Below are 18644 nucleotides of genomic sequence, written 5' to 3'. Positions count from 1 at the left end.
GAGTGGTTTCAGCTGATGCTAGCTCAGTTGGCCTTGCAGTGCTGTTTTATGCTGTGAGGATGCTCCTTCCTTCATGGGAAGCAATGGGAAGCACGTGGATCAGCTGAAATTGCTTTGGGCCACACTTCTGACCCCCTCATGTTTAATACCTGGTATATATGTCAAGTCCAAGAGCATGGCTTAATCTAGCCAAAGGCAGCCCTGATTCTGCAGTGGGTAGAGACATTTTGGAGGGGAAGCCCATCATGTGCCAGATGCTCAGCTCTCCCCTGCCCTGCTCTTAGTCTCAAACCAGCACTGTGCTGCAGAGGATGGTTTTCTCTCCTTTCCTGCTCAGGAACCCTTTGAATCAATCATGCAGGTACCAGCTCCCTCCGTGTGGCTAGCAGGCTATCCAGCTTTTAGGAATCCTTTGTCAGGTGTGAGGAGGAGGCCACAAAGACCTGTGTATCTGCAGGGGGCCCAATGGCTTTTAGCAAGTCAGGTGATTGCTACCAACATCTGCTGCAGCCCTCCACAGCCTCCAGGCAGAGAACTCCTGGCAAGGCTGGGTTAGAAGGTCACCTCCGAGCAGCATTCATGGCCTGGGAAATGCGCTCCTGAAATGCTTTGGAGAAGGGGAGTCGCCCTGGAAAGGTCACGTTGTCAGGATCAATACTCTTAGATGGGGGCTTCAAAAGCTGATTAAGTGCCCTGGCTCCTTTACCTGTCCCCGGGGCTGCACTTCAGTGCACAGGCAAAGCCTCCACAACTGTCAGGCCCAGCAGCTGCTTCCTCCAAACCTTTTGATCCATTGAAATTAAAGGTCTCAGCCCCACTATTAATTGTACATTTGGGTGTAGGCACAAGGCCAGGCAAGTTTGGCATGGCTTAAAGAAAGGGAAGGGTTCTTCTCGAGGCCTTTGCTAGCAATGCTGGGAAATGCTGTCTAGAGACCCTTTGCCAGAAGTATGTACAGCAGAGGGTGAGGGCAGGTTCCTCTCGGAACTCTGCTGTGGAGTTCAGTGGGATTGGGAGTTCACATCAGTTTGAAGGTCACCTCAGTTTCACATTCACGTCCAAACAAAGGATGAAACCGGTGAGAGCAAGGGAATTCAAATTTGATCAAGTGATGTTCAGTCCCTCTCATCTCGCTCCGTTTTTGTTCTCTCCCCCCTGAACTTCCTACATCAAAATGCTGGGAATGATTTTAGTCTCCACAGGCTGAGCCCTCAGGATTCAATGAGCCTCTTCCCACCTTTCTTAGCTGCCTGTGGGCAAGTCTGACCTTCCCAATGACAACATAGAAACAGCACGGAGCTTGGAGAGGTGCTTCGGAGCCTGTCACAGCTTAGAAAGGACTCTCCAGGGATACAGAAAACCCACATTGCCACTGTAAGGGCAGGGAAGCAGTGTTCCCGGCTTCCAGTCCTTAGCCCTGTGGATAGTCCCCTCCCTCCAGTGGCCACTGGGGCTGCTGCAGCCTGAGCCCTGCGCTGGGGCTCCCCACAGCCACCATGCAGCTAATGGCCTCCAGCCTTGTCTCCTGTGCTGCTGCTTTGGAGGGGGATGTTAATTTGGCTTCCAGACTGAGTCAGGGAGAGGTTTGTGAATGCCGGTGGGTTTAGTTCATACTGAAACACTTACCCACCCTTGTAGACTTGGCATACATTGCGTGGGGAGAGGAGACCCCGGGAGGGTTGTGTCCGCCTTTGATCATCCCTGGGGGTGCAGGGACCAGGGCAGCCTCTCTCTAACCCTCACCTCTTCCTTCTTGAAAGAAGGCAAAGCAGACTCGGCGGCAGCAGCGGCGCTGAACGTGTCACCTAATGGCATTGGGAGCATCAACATGTCCGTGGAGATCAACGGCACGACTTACGCTGGTGAGAAAGAACCTGGTCAGAGCCAGGCTGGTGGCACAGGGAGAGGGTGGCATGATCCCGGGGCTGGCCTTCGCCAGGCACAGCTTGCCCAGCTTGGGGAGCTCAGCTGGAGGTGGTTCCTCTTGCCTTTGGTCCTAGGGATGAATGCCCTTTCCTTCGGGTGGTGGTTGTGTTAAACATCTGAAGGAAGGGACGTCTGTAGACGTGTTCATAGGAAGGAGCATTATCCCTCTTCTCCTGAGGAGTGGCTTTACTCAGGTTTACCTTAACGCATCTCTGGGAAGTGGGAATTGTTCCCCTCATGCTCTGCTCAAGCCATTCACGTCTGCAGGTCACAAAGGTGACAGAGCCAAGGTAGGAGGCCTGGTGCTGCAGCACGACCAAAGCTGCTTCTCCTCTAAAGGTGTTGAAGACATTTGAGATCTTTGCCCTCTGTAAGCACGAGCCTGCTGGAGCAAGTCTCAGGGGATCCCTCCCTGTATCCTGGTGACCCCTGATGCCAGAGGCCTGCGTGGTTTCTCACTGAGCCTCTCTGTTGGGCTGTTTGGGGTTGGATGGATGCCCTCTGCGCTGTCCCCTGAGCCGTTCCACCCCCCAGTCCCACTCACCCTTCCCTTCCCCTGCCTTGCAGGAGTGCTCTTTGCCCAGAAGCCCGTCGTCCACCTCATTGCAGGCTCCAGCACCCAAAGCTCGTGCAGCAGCAGCAGCAGCTCCCACTGCTCTCCCAGCCCTACCTCATCGCGGGGAACCCCCGGCGCAGAGCCCTCCACCAGCTGGTCTCTCTGATGGAAGGCCCGGCCCTCCTGTCTCACACTGGCCTCCAGCTTCCTCCCTGCCCCTCCGCAGGGAGCGAGCCAGGAAGGAGTCGCACAGATTTACCTCATCTCAAGGAACCTGGTTTTGGGCTTGGCCAACGGCAAGATGATGATGATGATGATGATGCTGCTGCTGAAACCTTTCCATGCCAGCAAGTTTTTCCTCATCGTCTGTTTGCCCAGCCTTTATTCTTTGTTCTCCCCTTTCTTTCCTCCCTTTTGCTGTTTGTTTTCTTCCTCCTCCTCCTCCCACGCTTTGCTGTGTTCCTGTTGGGGTGGGACATGGAGGGGGGGGCATGCCTGGCGTTTTCCAATCAGGGATCATCTCTAGGAGCTGCGGGATGGGTGAGAGATGGCCAAGACGTCACCAAGGCAGGTGGAAAGAGCTGGAGATGGGGCAGGGAAACTTGGTTCTCCTTGAACCAGCAGGCACTGGGCTCTTCCCACAAAACATCCCCATGTATTGACAATCCTGAGACCCCATCCTCATGTGGCTTGTGCTGCAGAAGGCCAAAAGCCTCCTCACTTTTCCTCTTCAGGCTCTGCTGTTCTCTGGTGTTCGTATGTTGAACACGTGCTCTTGGCTTAGGAGCCAACTTCTTCTTTGAGGCCTTGGCAAGAAGAGAGGCACCTTCTCACTGCTACATTTGACCCATAGACACATTAAAAACCATCACATCAGCTACTTCACCCTCCTGGCTGGTGTTGGCCACATCACTCCTGTTGCCTTCATGCTTTCAGCCGAGTTTCAAATGCCCTTCACCTTGTCTGTCTCTCCCATTGAGGAACTCATCCCACTGACAGTCACCCTGGACTGCCGGTGGCTTGGTGCTTTGATCCCCTGCCCCCTTGACACAACCTTAGCTTGATGGAGGCTTCTCAGGGTGACTTCCTTCTCATGAGTCTTTCAGTAGCCCCTGGAAGAAGCTCTCCACATCTGGACACCAAGACAGCAGAGGGTGATGCGTAGATGTAATCCAGCAGGTCTGCGGGGTGCGTGCAGGCATCACGGTTAACGTCACACACATCTTCTTGCTGGTCTCTGAACAAGCCCAGTCCCCTTCTAATTGCACGTGAGCAAAAAGCAAGCAGCTCTCAGTGGAGCTGAGACCTTTTGCTCTGCTGGGTGGAAGCAGACAAAAGGAGATCAAGCCCTTCCTTGCCCTTGTTCCCCTCAGACCTCCAGCTGCCAGCAAGCAAAGGCTGGCCCTGGCTCTCCGTAGTGACTCCATGAGCTCAGGTGGTCTCCTCCTGTCCCTCTTCTTCTTTGGCCTTCCCCAGCCTGGAGATGGGGTGCAAGCACCATCCTGCCCCGGTGACGTCCTTCCCATCCTCCAGACCCGAGTCAGGTTTTGTTGAGCAGATGAAATACCTCAGATATGTACTTGTTGTTGGGGGTTTTTGTTTGTTTGGGGTCGGTTGGTTTTGAACCTCTTCAGGAAGCCTCGGCATATCTTATCGCTTGGTTTTATACGTGGTTGTGCTGACGTTGTGTTTTATTGTTCCTTTTTAACTCGATCACCAAAGACAAGGTTTGGCAAAAGGCAAAGGAAAAGGCTGAGCAAAGGAGCAGTGGCTTCCCCAGCCTTCAGCCAGCGAGGGACACCCTGAGCAGCATCGCCCCAGGACACGTGCATGGCCCAGCAGGACAGGTAGAGGTAGGAGAAGCAGGCAGGAGCGACCCCTTAAAAGAGCTGTCCTTCCTGTTGGACACGAGGGTGTCTCCAAGCTCCTGGTGGCTTTTCCAAGCTCCTGCATCTGTGCTTGCCTTTGGCAGAGGTGCTCAGGGCAGCTTGGAGGTGCCAGCTCTGCTTTAGGTGACGTTATGAGACACAGATACGGGTTCTGGCCCCTGGCAGCACGGCTCAGTCTTGTGCTGCTGCACCCAGCCACCACTTTATCCCACACAGAGCTGCTTGTGTCTGCAATACAGGACTTAAGCCACACTGGGCAGCCTTTGGGAAGAAGCCCTGTGCCCCCAGGATGTCCTGCTCCTAGGAGCTCTTTGCTTTAGACTACTGAAAAGCCGTGGCTTTAAAAAGCACGGAGCCAGGAGCAGGAGGATTGGGCTTAAACATGCGCGTAGAAATGAATGAATGATCCTTTAAAGTCTCACATGTCAGCTTCTCCTTTGTAATCCCCCAGCACTCCTTGGCTGTACGGCCTTGATTACTTGTGTAAGCCTCGGGCAGCACCTCCGAGTCGCAAGAGGCTCTCACACTCTCTAATGGTGAGCTGAGATGCCAGGGGTTGATTGACCCTGCTGCTGCCATCCTGGGGGCTTGAGGAGGATGCGTGTGTCCTGAGAGAGATGCTGCTGCCAGGTATCCCAGTGCTCAGCTGGGCATGGGGAAGCCGAGCTGCTCACTGGCTGTGGGGCGGTTGCTTGGCAGATCCCGCGAGGCCCCCACCGCGTTTCCTCCTCGGAGAGGATTTTCCAGCCTCTGGGACTCCTTCAGATTGTTGGGTTTTTTTCCCTTTTTTATCTGGTTTTGGTTTTTCTTTGGGGGTGGGGTTTCCTCTGAGTGGGACTGGGGCACTTTTTTGCTTTTCCTTATGCTTTCTTCTCTGGTCCTGGGGAGCAGAGGTTTAGTAATGGGTGGTTTTGCTTATGTATCACATGCTAACATTGTGTGTTCTTGCACAGAAAGGCACTCGAATCACTGACCTGCTCCAACAGCTCTGACACTACTAGAGTATTAATGTTTATAAGCTTTACACAACTAGACTGGAACTAGACAGGGACTAACAGATTGTTTTGTATCCGATTCAGGGAAAAAGCAAGTCGGGATGCGTAACAGATACCTCAGTAACAAATAAGCTGCGACAATAAACTGGTCCTTCCTCAGCGCGCGGCGCGCAGGATGGACCCCTCAGACTGTGAAGAGTAACCCTTCCCCTAAGCCCGGCTTTAACACTGGCTCACCCCTTGTTTTTGCTGAGCTCCAGATCTACTGAGGTGCCGGGCTTTGGGGCCAGGGTTACGGAACCCAGCAGCAGGGATGGGGCAGAGGAGCCAGGGGATGCTGAGTGAGGACGGGGGATCCCTGCTCGCTCCGGCTGCCCTTCGTTTCCCTCGCCCCTGTTCGATTGTCGAGTTCTCAGGGTTTCGATGCTGCGGGTAGGCCTGCTCCTCGGGTGAAGCGCTCTGCTTTGCTGAAGGCTCTCTCCAGCTCCAGACCAGCCAAGGTTTTGCAGCGAGCAGCCAAAACTCACACACCAAAACTAGAGAGGCCCCACGCAGCCTCCGATGCTGCTGCTGCAGCTGGGGCGGGGGGAGAGCCACCAGCTGGGTTCGATGTCCAACACAGACCACAGACCCAAACCTGCTTCTCCTCCTCTGGCAGCTCCCAGTGTCCGGTTGAGCTGGGAAAGGGGGGAAGAGGCGAGGGGGAGGCTGCTCTGCTCCCAAAGTGAATGTGAACGCCCCATGCCTGTGTGCGTGCTCCAGAGGGATTCACATCGGAACACCGGTTCTCCAAGCAGCTGCAGCAGCCTTGCTACTAGTTTTGTTAGCTATTTAAAAAGAAGATAACTAAATAAAGGTGTGATAGCCTAGGCGGTGGATAAATACCTCAACGTCTCCTTCCAACACGTGTCTGTATATGTTGTTGTTGGGTTTTTTCTATCTTACAGGTTATCTGAATGTTTATATTCCAATAAACTTCTACCTCTTCACACGCTGCCCCTGCCCGTCTCCTCACTCCAAGAGGATTTCAGTGTTTCCCAGCGCCTTTCTTCATGCCACGGAGGTGTTCCCGTGGGCTGGGGGAGCCCTGGGTCCTTGCAGGGCTCTGTGCTCCTGGAGGGCTGGGCTGTGTCAGCCTGGTGTGGTGCAGTTCGGGGCAGTGGGTACCAGTGCGGTGATGCTGGGGCTCACTGCATGGGAGATTCCCTCCTCACTGTCCCCAGCATCCCTGTTGTGGGCTCGCTTTGCCTGGGCTCTGGCCCCAGCCTGCCGGGGCAGCACACAGGCCATGGCAGAGCCTTTCCCCCAGGATTCCTCCCTATGGGTGGGTTTGGCTTTTTCCAGCTCCAGCTTTTCCCTATGGCAGCTCTGCTGAAGCAGCCCAAGGACTCACCTGCTCTTAAGGCCGGGTGCCTGAAGCAGTTATGGTGGGTTCTGGTAACAGCGGGGAGCAGACACCTTTGGGGCATGGGATTTAGCCACCAGCAGCACCACGACTGGAGGCAGGATGGTGCTGGGATAGAAGGGGCTCCCCTGGCTCTGGGGTGCTCAGGGACATGGCTCCAAAGCAGCCACCCCAACCTCACCCCGAGGTGTGGGACATGCCCACACACCCCCCAGCCCTGTCACTGCTGTGCTGCATCCTCCAGCCCCGCTGCCCCAGCACCCAAAGGGACCGAAATCACTGCCCCTGCCTCCTCCCCAGCCCCACAGGCTCTGTGCACCCGTGGTGGCCACACTGCAGCCCTCCCAGCTCACCCCCCCATGCTGGCAGCCGCTGTCTGGGCTGGAATCCACCCCTCCAGGCAAGCTCCCATTCCCAGCCTCCTTCCCTCCGTCCCTCCCCTCCCTGCACAGCCTGGATTCCTTAGCAAGGGCCTGGAGGGAGCCCAGCTTGGATAGGAGCATCCTGGTGGGACGCTGCTTGTTTTTCTCTTCCAAACCCTGAGATCCCTTGGAAACCCACGTTCCCTAAGGAAGCACAGGAAGGCTCCTCTTCCATCCCTAGGTCTGACACCACCCCAGGAGGACTCGCACCCCTCCTGAGCCGATCAGGTCACAGGGACCAGCACCAACCTCCAGCCCCGGAGATGGGCTCAGAGGCCAGGTTGGACACAGGGCCTTGGAGCAAGCTGCTCTAGTGGCAGGGGTTGGAGCTGGAGGAGCTTTAAGGTCCCTTCCACCCAACCCCAGCTGTGGCTCTATGGCTCCATGGCTCTATAGGTCTATAGCTCCATAGCTCTATGGCTCCATGGCTCTATAGTTCCATGGCTCCATGGCTCTATGGCTCTATAGTTCCATGGCTCCATGGCTCTATGGCTCTATGGCTCCATGGCTCTGTAGCTCCATGGCTCTACGGCTCTATGGCTCCATAGCTCCATGGCTCCATGGCTCTATGGCTCCATAGCTCCATGGCTCTATAGCTCTACGGCTCTATGGCTCCATGGCTCTATGGCTCCATGGCTCCATGGCTCTATGGCTCTATGGCTCCATGGCTCTATGGCTCTATGGCTCCATGGCTCTATGGCTCCATGGCTCCATAGCTCCATGGCTCCATGGCTCTATAGCTCCATGGCTCTATGGCTCCATAGCTCCATGGCTCCATGGCTCTATAGCGCTATGGCTCCATAGCTCTATGGCTCTATGGCTCCATAGCTCCATGGTTCCATGGCTCTATAGCTCTATGGCTCTATGGCTCCATGGCTCTATGGCTCCATGGCTCCATGGCTCTATAGCTCCATGGCTCTATGGCTCCATAGCTCCATGGCTCCATGGCTCTATAGCGCTATGGCTCCATAGCTCTATGGCTCTATGGCTCCATAGCTCTATGGCTCCATGGCTCTATGGCTCCATGGCTCTATGGCTCCATAGCTCTATGGTTCTATGGCTCCATGGCTCTATGGCTCCATAGCTCTATGGCTCTATGGCTCCATAGCTCCATAGCTCCATGGCTCTATAGCTCCATGGCTCTATGGCTCCATAGCTCCATGGCTCCATAGCTCCATGGCTCCATGGCTCTATAGCTCCATGGCTCTGCGGCTCTATGGCTCCATAGCTCCATGGCTCTGCGGCTCTATGGCTCCATAGCTCCATGGCTCCATAGCTCCATGGCTCTATAGCTCCATGGCTCCATAGTTCCATGGCTCTACGGCTCTATGGCTCCACGGCTCTATGGCTCCATAGCTCCATGGCTCCATGGCTCTATAGCTCCATGGCTCTATGGCTCCACAGCTCCATAGCTCCATGGCTCTATAGCTCCATAGCTCTACAGCTCTATGGCTCCATGGCTCTATAGCTCTATAGCTCCATGGCTCTATGGCTCTATAGCTCCATAGCTCCATAGCTCCATGGCTCTATAGCTCCATAGCTCTACGGCTCTATGGCTCCATGGCTCTATAGCTCTATAGCTCCATAGCTCCATGGCTCCATAGCTCCATGGCTCCATAGCTCCATGGCTCTATGGCTCTATGGCTCCATAGCTCTCTGTCTCTCCCTGTCTCTCCGGATCAACGTCACAGTGATGTTCCAGCCGTTCCCCCCCGCACCCCGTTCCCAACGGCCCGGCCCCGGCCCTGCTGAGCCGCGACCCCGGGGCGGGCGGAGCCGCGCGGGGCGGCACCGGAAGCGGAAGCGGAGCGGAGCTGAGCGGCGGCGCTGGGGGCCGCTGGGTCCGGGCCGCAGGGGCGGAGGGGCCCGGGGCGGCGGTGAGAGGGGAACCGGTAACGGGGCTGGGGGCACCGCCGGGCCGCGGTGTCGGGGAGGGCCCGGGCTGAGCCGGACCCCGCCTGTCCCCGCAGATGCATCACTGCAAGAGGTACCGGTCCCCGCAGCCCCAGGGCTGCCTGGGCCACCGCTGGAAGAGGAGGAGGTCCCGCAGCAGGGACGGCTGCGAGGGGAGGCTGCGGGAGCCCCCCCGCAGGGAGCTCGGCCGGAGGTCACGGTCCAGGAGGTGAGGGCCGGGGGTGGGCACCGGGAGCCGGGAATCAACCGGGGTGGGAAAGAGCGCTCAGCTCCTCCGGTCCAACCGTTCCCCAGCACTGCCAAGGCCACCACTAACCCACGGCACCGAGGCCTCATCTCCACGGTGTGTGAACCCTTGCAGGGACGGTGACTGCAGCCCTGCCCTGGGCAGCCTGTTCCAATGCCTGAGCACCCTCTGGGGCAGGAATTGTTCCTCAGCTCCATCTAAACCTGCCCTGGTGCAGCTTGAGGCCGGTTCCATCCCATAACCCCGGTCCCTGCCCTGGTCCGTTTCCTAGCTGCAGCTCGGCTTTAAGCCTGTAAATCCCAGCGGTGGAAGTAAAGGGTTTAATGCCGTGAGCATCCATCCCGCAGCACCAAGCCTGAAGCTGGTCCCAGAGCAGCACCTTTAACATTGCTAAGGGAGAAGAGCCTGCTCTGGGATGGTGCTTCCTGGTTCCGATGCTCTGGGGGCATTGGAGCCTCCCTGTCCCACAGCCCGCTTGCTCCTGCAAGGATTACAGATGGGAGAGTGAGCGGCTGTGCCCTCACCTGTGCTCTCCGGAAGGATCCAGCGCTGCCAAGGGAGCTTTCCTGCTCTGGATGTTACCTCTCTTTGTTCAGCATTCCCGCAGGGACAGTCAGGTGCTGGATAAGGGCTGGGAGCTGCAGCGAGGGTTCTGGAATAGGTGGGGACTGAAAGGGGCTGCTGGGTCCTCACTGCTCTGTGGTGCCGGAGCCGGTGCAGGCAGAAGGGAGCTGGGCTCATCCTTAGCTTCCCGACGTGTTCTACAGGTGAATTTCTGGCTTGGGGTTACTTGAAGGAAGCGGATGAGGAAGCACTCCTGGTGCACGCAATGGGCTTTTCCATCTCCCAGTTGAATGGGGTTGGGATGGCCCCAGGTTTAGTGACGACCTTCCTGCCCCTTTATCCTCAGCCTAAACTCACAGGCTCATTGGTCTCCTCTGTACCTGAGTCCTTCAGGTTCTTTCCATTCCTCTGGATCTTAAAAGTTCTCGCTGAAGTCTCCCAAGGGGGTGTTTGGGGTCGAGTATCCATGTGGGAACATCTCCTACCTAAATCACAGCTTCTCACTGGAGCTGTGACGCAGGGCTTGGAGTGGAAGCTGGGTTATCAGACCTAGGGTAGAAGCACAGCTCTAGTTTGTGGTGCTGGCTCATGGAGCATGGGGCAGGAGCCTGATCACACCACGGAGACCAAGTCTTCCTTGTGGCTGCTGCTTGTGACCCACAGGTGTGTGTGTGTGTGTGCTTGGTGGCTTGGGGCCTCCAGTCCCCCTGGGGCAGTGACTGCAGCATCGCTGCTGGCTTCGGTCTTCCTTTAAGAACTAATGAGGGATCCTCCTGGGGGCTGTTACACAGCGCTTGTGCGTGCTGGCAGAGGGGGCTCAGGTGAGGCAGGCAGCTCGGATGCAGCTCAGAGCATCCCATCCCCTTGACACCACACCGTGGCCTCTTCCAACCACCTGAGAAGTGGTCGCTGAGCAGAGGGGTGTTTGGAGCTGGGACCCTCCTGTTGTGCCCCTGTCCCCGTCCCCCAGGGCCGCTCGGTTCCATGGGGACCGTGCCTTCTCCAGGCTCACGGAGCCGTTGTTGCTTGTGCCGCAGCGCTGAGAGGATGCCGTACCCGCGGCGGTGCAGGCGGGACAGCGATGCCTACAGGTTTGAAGAGCGAAGCCCGTCCTTCGGAGAGGATTATTACTCGGGCCGCGGGCGGAACTGGCGGCGTTCCAGAGGCCGGGAGCAGCACCGTGCCAGGAAGTACCAGTACCACTGCCGGAAGCGCAGGACCAGGTCTTGTAGCAGTACCTCCTCGGTGAGTAGCATCCAGAACGAGCTGAGGATTGCTCAGGGTTTTAACTGTTCTTGCCTCCTTCCAGCTCGGAGCGCTGGGTGAGTACCTCTGATCCCATTCCTCTGTGTGTTTCATTGCAATGTGGAATGTACAAGTCCAGAGCCTGTGTCTTGTTGAGCAGGGAGTGTTCGTAGCTCTTGGTTTCGTGCTAGTCCAGCCCCTGTGTAGCCTTAATACGTGAGGAAGCCAAGCTCTGTGCTCGGTGCAGCCAGGAGGGGATCAGGGCAGGCTTCAAATGGCACACACGTCACAGCCCAGCGAGGGGGAGCCCTGGCCCAGGCCAGCCTGGCTGCAGGGACCGCACTGGTGGGGCTGGGACGTGGCCAGGGCTCTGTTGTGCTCCCTGCAGCCCCTCGGGGGGGGGGGTTGGTTTGCAGCACTGGTACCTAGTTCTGGTGGGGGCACGTCCAGCTGCCTCCATGCCAGCATCCCGTAGCAGATGGGATCAGTCAGCCCAAGTCGTAGCCCTGGTGGTGGTGTTAACCCCTGTCCCACGGGGCGCAGGGAAAGGCTTCTGCCTTCCGAGGATGTGCACACGTCCTCTTTCCCTGGTTCCATACAAGCAGCTTGGAACTTGCCTCTTGTCCATTCCTTCCCAGGATCAATAGGGAATATTTGGAAGCGGGTGGGAAGGCTGCTCCTGGGAGTGCCCTGGAAGCACTGGGAGGTCTCTGCCTCACCCCCTCTCTCCTGTAAGGGACGTTTCCATCTTCCACCCGTTTGTTGCTTTTGAGTGTTTTGACAGCTCAGTGAGGGAGCCCTGATCCCTGCAGTCCCAGTGGATGCTGTGTGCCCGGGAACTCTGCCTTCCTCCCCCTGGTTCTGTCCAGTTGACTTCTTAAGCCTTGTTTTAGAAAGAGCCAGGCTCAGGATGGAAACCCTCCGGTGTGGTCGGGGTGTGCGTGTGATGGTGATAACGGGGTGCAGGTTTGGGGCTGGTGCGATCTCAACCCTTTGAAGCCTCAAATTTGTCTGTCCTCTCCCCCTTCTCCTCCTTCAGTTGACCTTTAGAGGTTGGATTGTAGCTCATTATTCCAGACTAGCTGTGGGGGGCACGCAAAGAGAAGCCTGGGAATGGTGAGCTTTGGATTCATTTCCTTGGCTGTGGAGATTGTAAGTTACTTTGAAGGCTGACTAGAAACAGAGCAGGAGTTAGGGCAGGGTCTTGCTTTGTGGACCCCAGGTCCCTGCAGGAACGTTCGGCTGGTTTTCCAGTAGAAGCTGGAGGTAGCAGTGGGGAATGTGGCCTCGTACCTTTAGGGGATGCCTGGAACGAAATGGTCCCTGGGGATTCATTCAGCTAAAGTCCCCTCAGGCTTAAAGCTGCATCCTGCAGCCCCGGGTCTGTTTGCACCGAGCCGGGTGTGTGGATTTCGGGACAGTGAGTAGCTGGCTCCGTCAGGAAGGGCAGGACACTGGGTAGGTGGTGCTGTGTTAACCGAGGCTCTAAAGGGCTACTCCGAGGGAGAACTGCTCCTCTGGCTTCTACTGGGCAGCTTGTCCAAACCGACAGCACCAGGTGCCCTTCATCACGGTTGCCAGCGGAGAAGGTGAGGTTCTCCTGGCAAAGCCCTTCTCCTCCCCTGCCTCCGGCAGCATCCTCGGGATCTGCTGCTCTCTGGGCAACGGTGGTGCCTCGGAGCTGAGCATCCCAGCTGCAGCCTCCCTTCCGAGACTCACAGAACCCCAGCCTGGGTTGGGTCGGAAAGCACCTTAAGCTCATGCACTTCCAACCTCCTGCCACGGGCACCTCACCCTAGCCCAAGAAGAGGGGGGGGCATTTCCCCTCCGCGGAGCGTATGAGCGAGTTTTCTTTACATACCTGTAGCTGTTGATGACTTTTCTGTTTTGAAGTCGGTTTGTGTCTTGACGTGTCCCTTGCAATATCCCTATCGTTATATATGCCGTGTGCCTTATGAAATGCTGGCATCTGGGAAACGCGACGCACCGTCATCTCCAACCTTTGAATGCCGCTCGGAACCGGTCGTGTGCCGTTGCGGGGGGCGGTGCGTGCAGAGAAGCCAACAGAGCAGTAAGCGCAGCAGGAGCGTGGAAGATGACAAGGAAGGCCACCTGGTGTGCAGGATCGGCGATTGGCTTCACGAGCGATGTACAGCCACCTTGCGTAAAACTTTACCTCTTTCTATCCCCGTGTTAGAGCACATCTCTCGTGCCCTCCTCGAGGGGGCTCTGCTGTTTGATTGCTTGTAACTGGAGCGAGCAGTAAATTGCCTCAGGCAGCCGATAGACACTTGAGTGTTAACGAGGGTAGCGCTGAGATGCTTTGGTTTTGCTTTGCCGTGGTGTTGCTGGGAAGAGGCAGGACCTCAGCTCCCGCCCGGGCTCCCGCCTTCACGCCCGCTCCTGTTCTCTCTCCTAGATGAGATCGTCGGCAGCCTGGGCGAGGGCACCTTTGGCAAGGTGGTGGAGTGCGTGGACCATGCCAGGTGGGCGCCTTCCCCTCCACAGAGCGTGTCCCTTGGATGCTCGCAAGCGTCACAGTTTGGGCCTGGGAGCAGCTGTCACCTCCCGCTCGTTGAATTCGGTTGTTAGAGCAAGTGGAAAGGGGCCCGGTTCATGCCTGGCTCACGGGGAGGCAGGGATGTGCTCTGCAGCCAAGTGCTTCGGCACAGGCTGCTCCACTGCAGTAACTGCAGCAGAGGGATGGGCCAGGCAGGGGGGAAAGCGACCTCTTAATGTGCCAGGGTATTCCTCTGGTTTAACCTCTCCTGTGGTTACACTTGACCCTGCCTCTTCCTGACCCCTTGTCCGGCTCTGAGCTGTGGGGTCAGTGGAGGGGCTGCTGGGATCTCCTTGGGAATCCCTCTGGCACACCTGGAGAGGGGAGGTGGCTGCAGCTCTTTGGAGCGTTACCCAGCAGCAGCCTTTCCCTTCAAGTCAACTGCTGGCCAAGCAGCATCAATCTCTGGCAGCCCCTGAGAGCATGACTAAGCCTCTTAACACACTAGCTGTGCCCTGGCTGTGTGCAGGAGGACGGGTGTACGTGGGCTTTGTCTCTGACTCCATCCTTCGGTCTCTTCCCTTACAGAGGCAAATCCCAGGTGGCACTGAAAATCATAAAGAATGTTGGCAAGTACCGAGAGGCAGCCAGGCTGGAGATCAACGTCCTCAAAAAGATCAAAGAGAAGGATAAGGAGAACAAATTGTAAGTGCCTACAAGGCTCCTGGGTACCACGTCCCTTCAGACAAGTGGTGTGCTTGGGCCATAAAACCACAGCCTGGTTTCGGTTGGAAGAGACCTTAAAGCTCATCCAATTCCAGCTCCTGCCACAGGCAGGGACCCTTTCCACTAGAGCAGCTTGCTCCAAGCCCCTGTGTCCAACCTGGCCTTGAACACTGCCAGGGATGGGGCAGCCACAGCTTCTCTGGGCGCCCTGTGCCAAACTCCTCCTGAGGTTTGGAAGAGGAGAGCTGCTGAGTCAGCTGGCCCAGAGCTGTTGCTCACCAACCACTTCTGAAGCAGGTGGAACCGTGCAGGACTGCCCTGCCTGATGTTAACCCTCCCCGCAGCCTCTGTGTCCTGATGTCAGACTGGTTCAACTTCCACGGCCACATGTGCATCGCCTTCGAGCTGCTGGGCAAGAACACTTTTGAGTTCCTGAAGGAGAACAACTTCCAGCCATACCCTCTCCCTCAGATCCGGCACATGGCCTACCAGCTCTGCCATGCCTTGAGATGTACGTCCCCGGGGCCAGGGGTGGGATGGGAGGGAGCCGAGGAGGAGCTGGCTGGTGCTTGGCTGGGCAGTCCTTTGGGTGCTTCACAGTGTGTTTTCCCTCTCCTCTCCACCCTGGTGCAGTTTTGCATGAGAACCAACTGACGCACACCGACCTCAAGCCAGAAAACATCTTGTTTGTCAACTCGGATTTTGACACTCTCTACAATGAGAAAAAGGTGGGTTGTGTCCAATGGATGGGGAGCAGCCTGCCCTTCCCTCCCTGCAGACATTGCATCTTCCCTGTTCCCTGCCTGCCCCACACCAGGCCTTGGAAGTCTGGTCAATGGGAACAAACTGGCCTTTCCCTCTCCCATGTCTTCTGAAAGCCCCTCTGCTCTGCTCCTGTGAGACCTCACCTGGAGCATTGTGTGCGGTTCTGGTGTCCTCAACATAAAAAGGACATGGAACTGTTGGAACAAGTCAAGAGGAGGCCACGAGGATGCTCAGGGGCTGGAGCAGCTCCTGTATGAAGATAGGCTGAGAACATTGGGGCTGTTCAGCCTAGAGAAGAGAAGCTGTGTGGAGACCTCAGAGCAGCTTCCAGTGTCTGAAGGGGACTACAAAGATGCTGGAGAGGGACTCTTCATCAGGGACTGTAGTGATAGGACAAGGGGTGATGGTTTCAAACTGAAACAGGGGAAGTTCAGGTTAGATCTAAGGCAGAAGTTCTTTACTGTGAGGGTGCTGAGGCACTGGAATGGGTTGCCCAAGGAAGCTGTGAATGCTCCATCCCTGGCAGTGTTCAAGGCCAGGTTGGACAGAGCTTTGGGTGACACGGTTTAGTGTGAGGTGTCCCTGCCCATGGCAGGGGGGTTGGAACTGGATGCTCCTAAGGTCCTTTCCAACCCAAACCATTCTATGATTCTGTAAGACTGCTTTAGGGGCTCCAGTCTATGACGTGGAGGAGCACTGGGGGCTTTCCTCAGCGCCAAGATGTAAAGAGCTCAGAGCTTTGCAGTTACCATCCTTGTCCTTAGCAGTGCAGACACAGCAGCTCTGGGGCCAGGGCTACTCTCAAAGCCTGGCTTCACCCTGGACCGGCTCCCAGAAGTAGCGAGGGTTTCTCTGCTTGCAGAGCTGCGAGGAGAAATCCATTCGGAACACGAGCATCCGCGTGGCTGACTTCGGCAGCGCCACCTTCGACCACGAGCACCACACCACGATCGTGGCCACCCGGCACTACCGGCCACCAGAAGTCATCCTGGGTGAGCGCTCCGGGAGGCTTGGAGGATGGGGGAGAACCCTTGTCCCAGGGGCTGCTGGAAAACCAGCTTCAGAGCACCCTGGTTCTTGGGGAAGGCCTGTTCCATGCATCGCTGGCGATCCCAAGGTCCTGATGGTGTAGTCATGGATAGGGCGGGCTCTTGGCATGGAGTGCAGAGAGGAAAGCCTGGGGGACTTGGGAAGTGCTCAGACTGGCTCCAGGGGAATGTGGAGTCAGCATAAGCTGGAACAAAGTGTCTGGGGGAGACTCAGCAGTGTTTGCACGGCACCGGGGAGCACACAGGTCACTTCTAGGTCTGTCTCTGTGTAATGCCTGCAGTTGTGACAAGGAACTAGGAGAAATCCGGTGGGAAGGTGTCCAGTGACTGTGATTCTCTTTGCAGAGCTGGGCTGGGCGCAGCCATGCGATGTCTGGAGCACCGGCTGCATCCTCTTTGAGTATTACCGCGGCTTCACGCTCTTCCAGGTATGGTTCTTGCAAGGGGCACTGTAACCTCAAAGTCCTCAGTGTCTAAAAGGGCTCAGACTTAGGGGAAGGGAAACGCAGACCAGGCACTGACAATCAGAAGCTGAGTTTGAAAAGAAGCCCAGGAATGCTCAGGGTTTGAGGGATGGTGCAAGGCTCGGATCCCCTCTGGTTTCTTCACTGTGCCAGTGAAGAACAGAAGAACCAAGAGGCAGAAGGGGGCAGAACCTGCATTGTTCCAGAGGCTTGTCCCTTCCCCTGCTCTTGTGTGGGTGACAGACCTTTTGTGATCAGCTCTCCCGAGCTCTGAACTAACGCCCCGTTGCCGTTTGCCTCTGCAGACCCATGAGAACCGGGAGCATCTCGTCATGATGGAAAAGATCCTCGGGCCAATTCCATCCCACATGATCCACAGAACTCGGTGAGCGCCTGCTCCTGCCCTCAGCCAGCCCAGGCAACTGTCTGTGGCTGATTACTGAGGCTGCAACCTCTGTCCTTGCACTGGGTGTATAACCACAGGAGACGCAGTGGCTGTGCATCCCAGGAGCAGCTTTACTAACACCACCTTCCCTTGGCAGGAAGCAAAAGTATTTCCACAATGGAAACCTGGTTTGGGATGAGAACACGTCCGACGGGAGATACGTCCAAGAGAACTGCAAGCCCCTGCGGGTAGGTGCTGCTGGAGGCCTGGCTGCACTGCTCCTTCCCCTTATCGGTGGTGGGGGGCTTCAGGATGGGACCTTCCCTTAGGAACTGGCTTTTGCAGCGCCCCAGAGCTCTCCTCTGCAGTAGAAGTTGATTGGAGTGGGTGCAGCTGAGGGATGCTGTGTTGGGTGCCATGCATCACTAACCCAGGGCCTAGGGCTCGGTCCCTGCCCTACCAGCGTGCTGCACCCTCCTCCCTGTCCCCCCTTCTCGTGCAGACCTACATGTTGCACGACTCGCTGGAGCACGCGCAGCTCTTCGACCTCATGCGGCGGATGCTGGAATTCGAGCCTTCCCAGAGGATCACGTTCTCGGAAGCCCTCCTGCATCCCTTCTTCACCGGCCTCTCCGCAGAGGAACGGATGCTGTGCGGCCGCGGCGCCAGCCGGGACCTGAGCAGATGACGGCCGGGGCCGGGGTGATTCCTGCTGGATTTGTACCTCCAGGATCGGAGCCCCAGCCCTGCTCAGCCTCAGAGGGGCTGGAACACTGCACCAAGGACCCTGGGGCCGGGAAGGGGGGAAAAGCTCCGTTGGAAAGCACAGATTTGTCTATTTATATGTTGTAAAGTTAAAATAAAGTGTTTCTTATTGTTTGCTACTTCCCTTGTGGGCAGGTGGAGGGGAGCTTGCTCCCAAGCACCACGGAGGTGGTGGAAACTGAACTGGAAGCCAAGCAGCAGGGAGGGTGAGTGGCTCCTGCCCTGCAGCAGCAGGAAGGCTCTAGAGCAACAGCAGCCAAATAACTCAGCTCCACACGCCCAGCACACAGGAATCGTTGCACTTTATTTCAGGGCAGGCCCCAGTAGTGGCAGGAATTGGTCATTACAGACATCAGGTCACAAATGGAGCATCAAGCAGTGACAGTGCAGTGATCTTCACAGTGACCACAGCAGCGCTTGTGGCAGTTCCTAGGGTAGTGCTGAAGGTGGGGGGATAGAAACTATTGCAAACACAGCTAGAACGTGAGCTGGTCTCTGAACAGATAACAGGGAAGGGGGGAAAACGGACCCAGCGCCCTGGCTGGGTCTCTGAGTGCTCTGGAAGAGCTCACAGCTGCACAGAAGATGTGTTTCATGGAGGTGAGGCCGGTGCTTCCTCAAGTATCCACAGGGAAGTACAGCCAAATGCCCAAATCTGTCAGCACCAGGCACTGTGAAGTGGGACTGTGCCCAACACAGCCCGAAGCCTTGAGCCTTCCTGCCCTGTCAGTGCTCAGTGTGGACAAGCTACAATTCAACAGCCCAGAAGGGGCAAGGAAAGCAGGAACTGAAACTGCAACCTCTTATTGAGGGTCGTGAGCAAGGCA

The 18644-nt window shown here is 56.8% G+C and overlaps 3 protein-coding genes across 8 annotated transcripts in view; 2 read left to right on the top strand and 1 right to left on the bottom strand.

Annotated features, from left to right (window-relative positions):
* ARID3B (AT-rich interaction domain 3B) overlaps positions 1 to 2846 on the top strand; it is a 29439-nt gene extending 26593 nt beyond the window's left edge. The window contains exons 7-8 of one of the 4 annotated variants that reach the window (XR_009742260.1): positions 1639 to 1862; positions 2494 to 2540. Coding sequence is in view for 3 of the 4 variants with exons in the window: in XM_061447330.1 (XP_061303314.1) it covers positions 1761 to 2038 (278 nt within the window). In the remaining variant the exon portion in view is untranslated. Of the gene's footprint in view, positions 1 to 1638; positions 2452 to 2493 lie in introns of those variants that run through there. The other 3 variants (XM_061447329.1, XM_061447328.1, XM_061447330.1) reach the window with 3 other exon arrangements.
* The window catches only part of SEMA7A (semaphorin 7A (John Milton Hagen blood group)), a 140520-nt gene that overhangs the window by 71866 nt on the left and 50010 nt on the right, over positions 1 to 18644 (bottom strand). The gene's annotated exons all lie outside the window — the stretch shown is intronic.
* CLK3 (CDC like kinase 3) lies at positions 9152 to 17936 on the top strand. Of its 3 annotated transcripts, none has more exons than XM_061447332.1 (12): positions 9152 to 9315; positions 10956 to 11163; positions 13219 to 13312; positions 13583 to 13649; positions 14252 to 14368; positions 14734 to 14900; positions 15023 to 15117; positions 16017 to 16146; positions 16549 to 16631; positions 16973 to 17052; positions 17210 to 17300; positions 17555 to 17936. In XM_061447332.1, the coding sequence occupies exons 1-12, from the start codon at positions 9164 to 9166 to the stop codon at positions 17738 to 17740; spliced, it is 1470 nt and encodes a 489-aa protein (XP_061303316.1). In that variant the 5' UTR covers positions 9152 to 9163; the 3' UTR covers positions 17741 to 17936. The 3 variants fall into 3 exon arrangements, with proteins under 3 accessions (XP_061303316.1, XP_061303317.1, XP_061303318.1); XM_061447333.1 differs by having other exon boundaries at positions 9207 to 9315; positions 10925 to 11163; XM_061447334.1 differs by lacking the exons at positions 9152 to 9315; positions 13219 to 13312 and having other exon boundaries at positions 11026 to 11163.

This window comes from Pezoporus flaviventris, unplaced genomic scaffold (assembly GCF_033815535.1).
Source record: "Pezoporus flaviventris isolate CSIRO_AGI_PZ_B2104156 unplaced genomic scaffold, CSIRO_AGI_Pfla_v1 ptg000006l, whole genome shotgun sequence".
NCBI classification, from domain to species: domain Eukaryota; kingdom Metazoa; phylum Chordata; class Aves; order Psittaciformes; family Psittacidae; genus Pezoporus; species Pezoporus flaviventris.
Note: the sequence above shows the minus strand (reverse complement) of the source record. Positions and strands in the feature narration are given on the sequence as shown.

Coding starts and splice junctions, on each gene's coding strand:
- CLK3 (XM_061447332.1), top strand. CDS start 9,164: ATGCATCACTGCAAGAGGTACCGGTCCCCGCAGCCCCAGGGCTGCCTG. Junction 11,164..13,218: donor CTTGTAGCAGTACCTCCTCG/GTGAGTAGCATC, acceptor CGGTGCGTGCAG/AGAAGCCAACAGAGCAGTAA. Junction 16,632..16,972: donor GCGGCTTCACGCTCTTCCAG/GTATGGTTCTTG, acceptor TTGCCTCTGCAG/ACCCATGAGAACCGGGAGCA.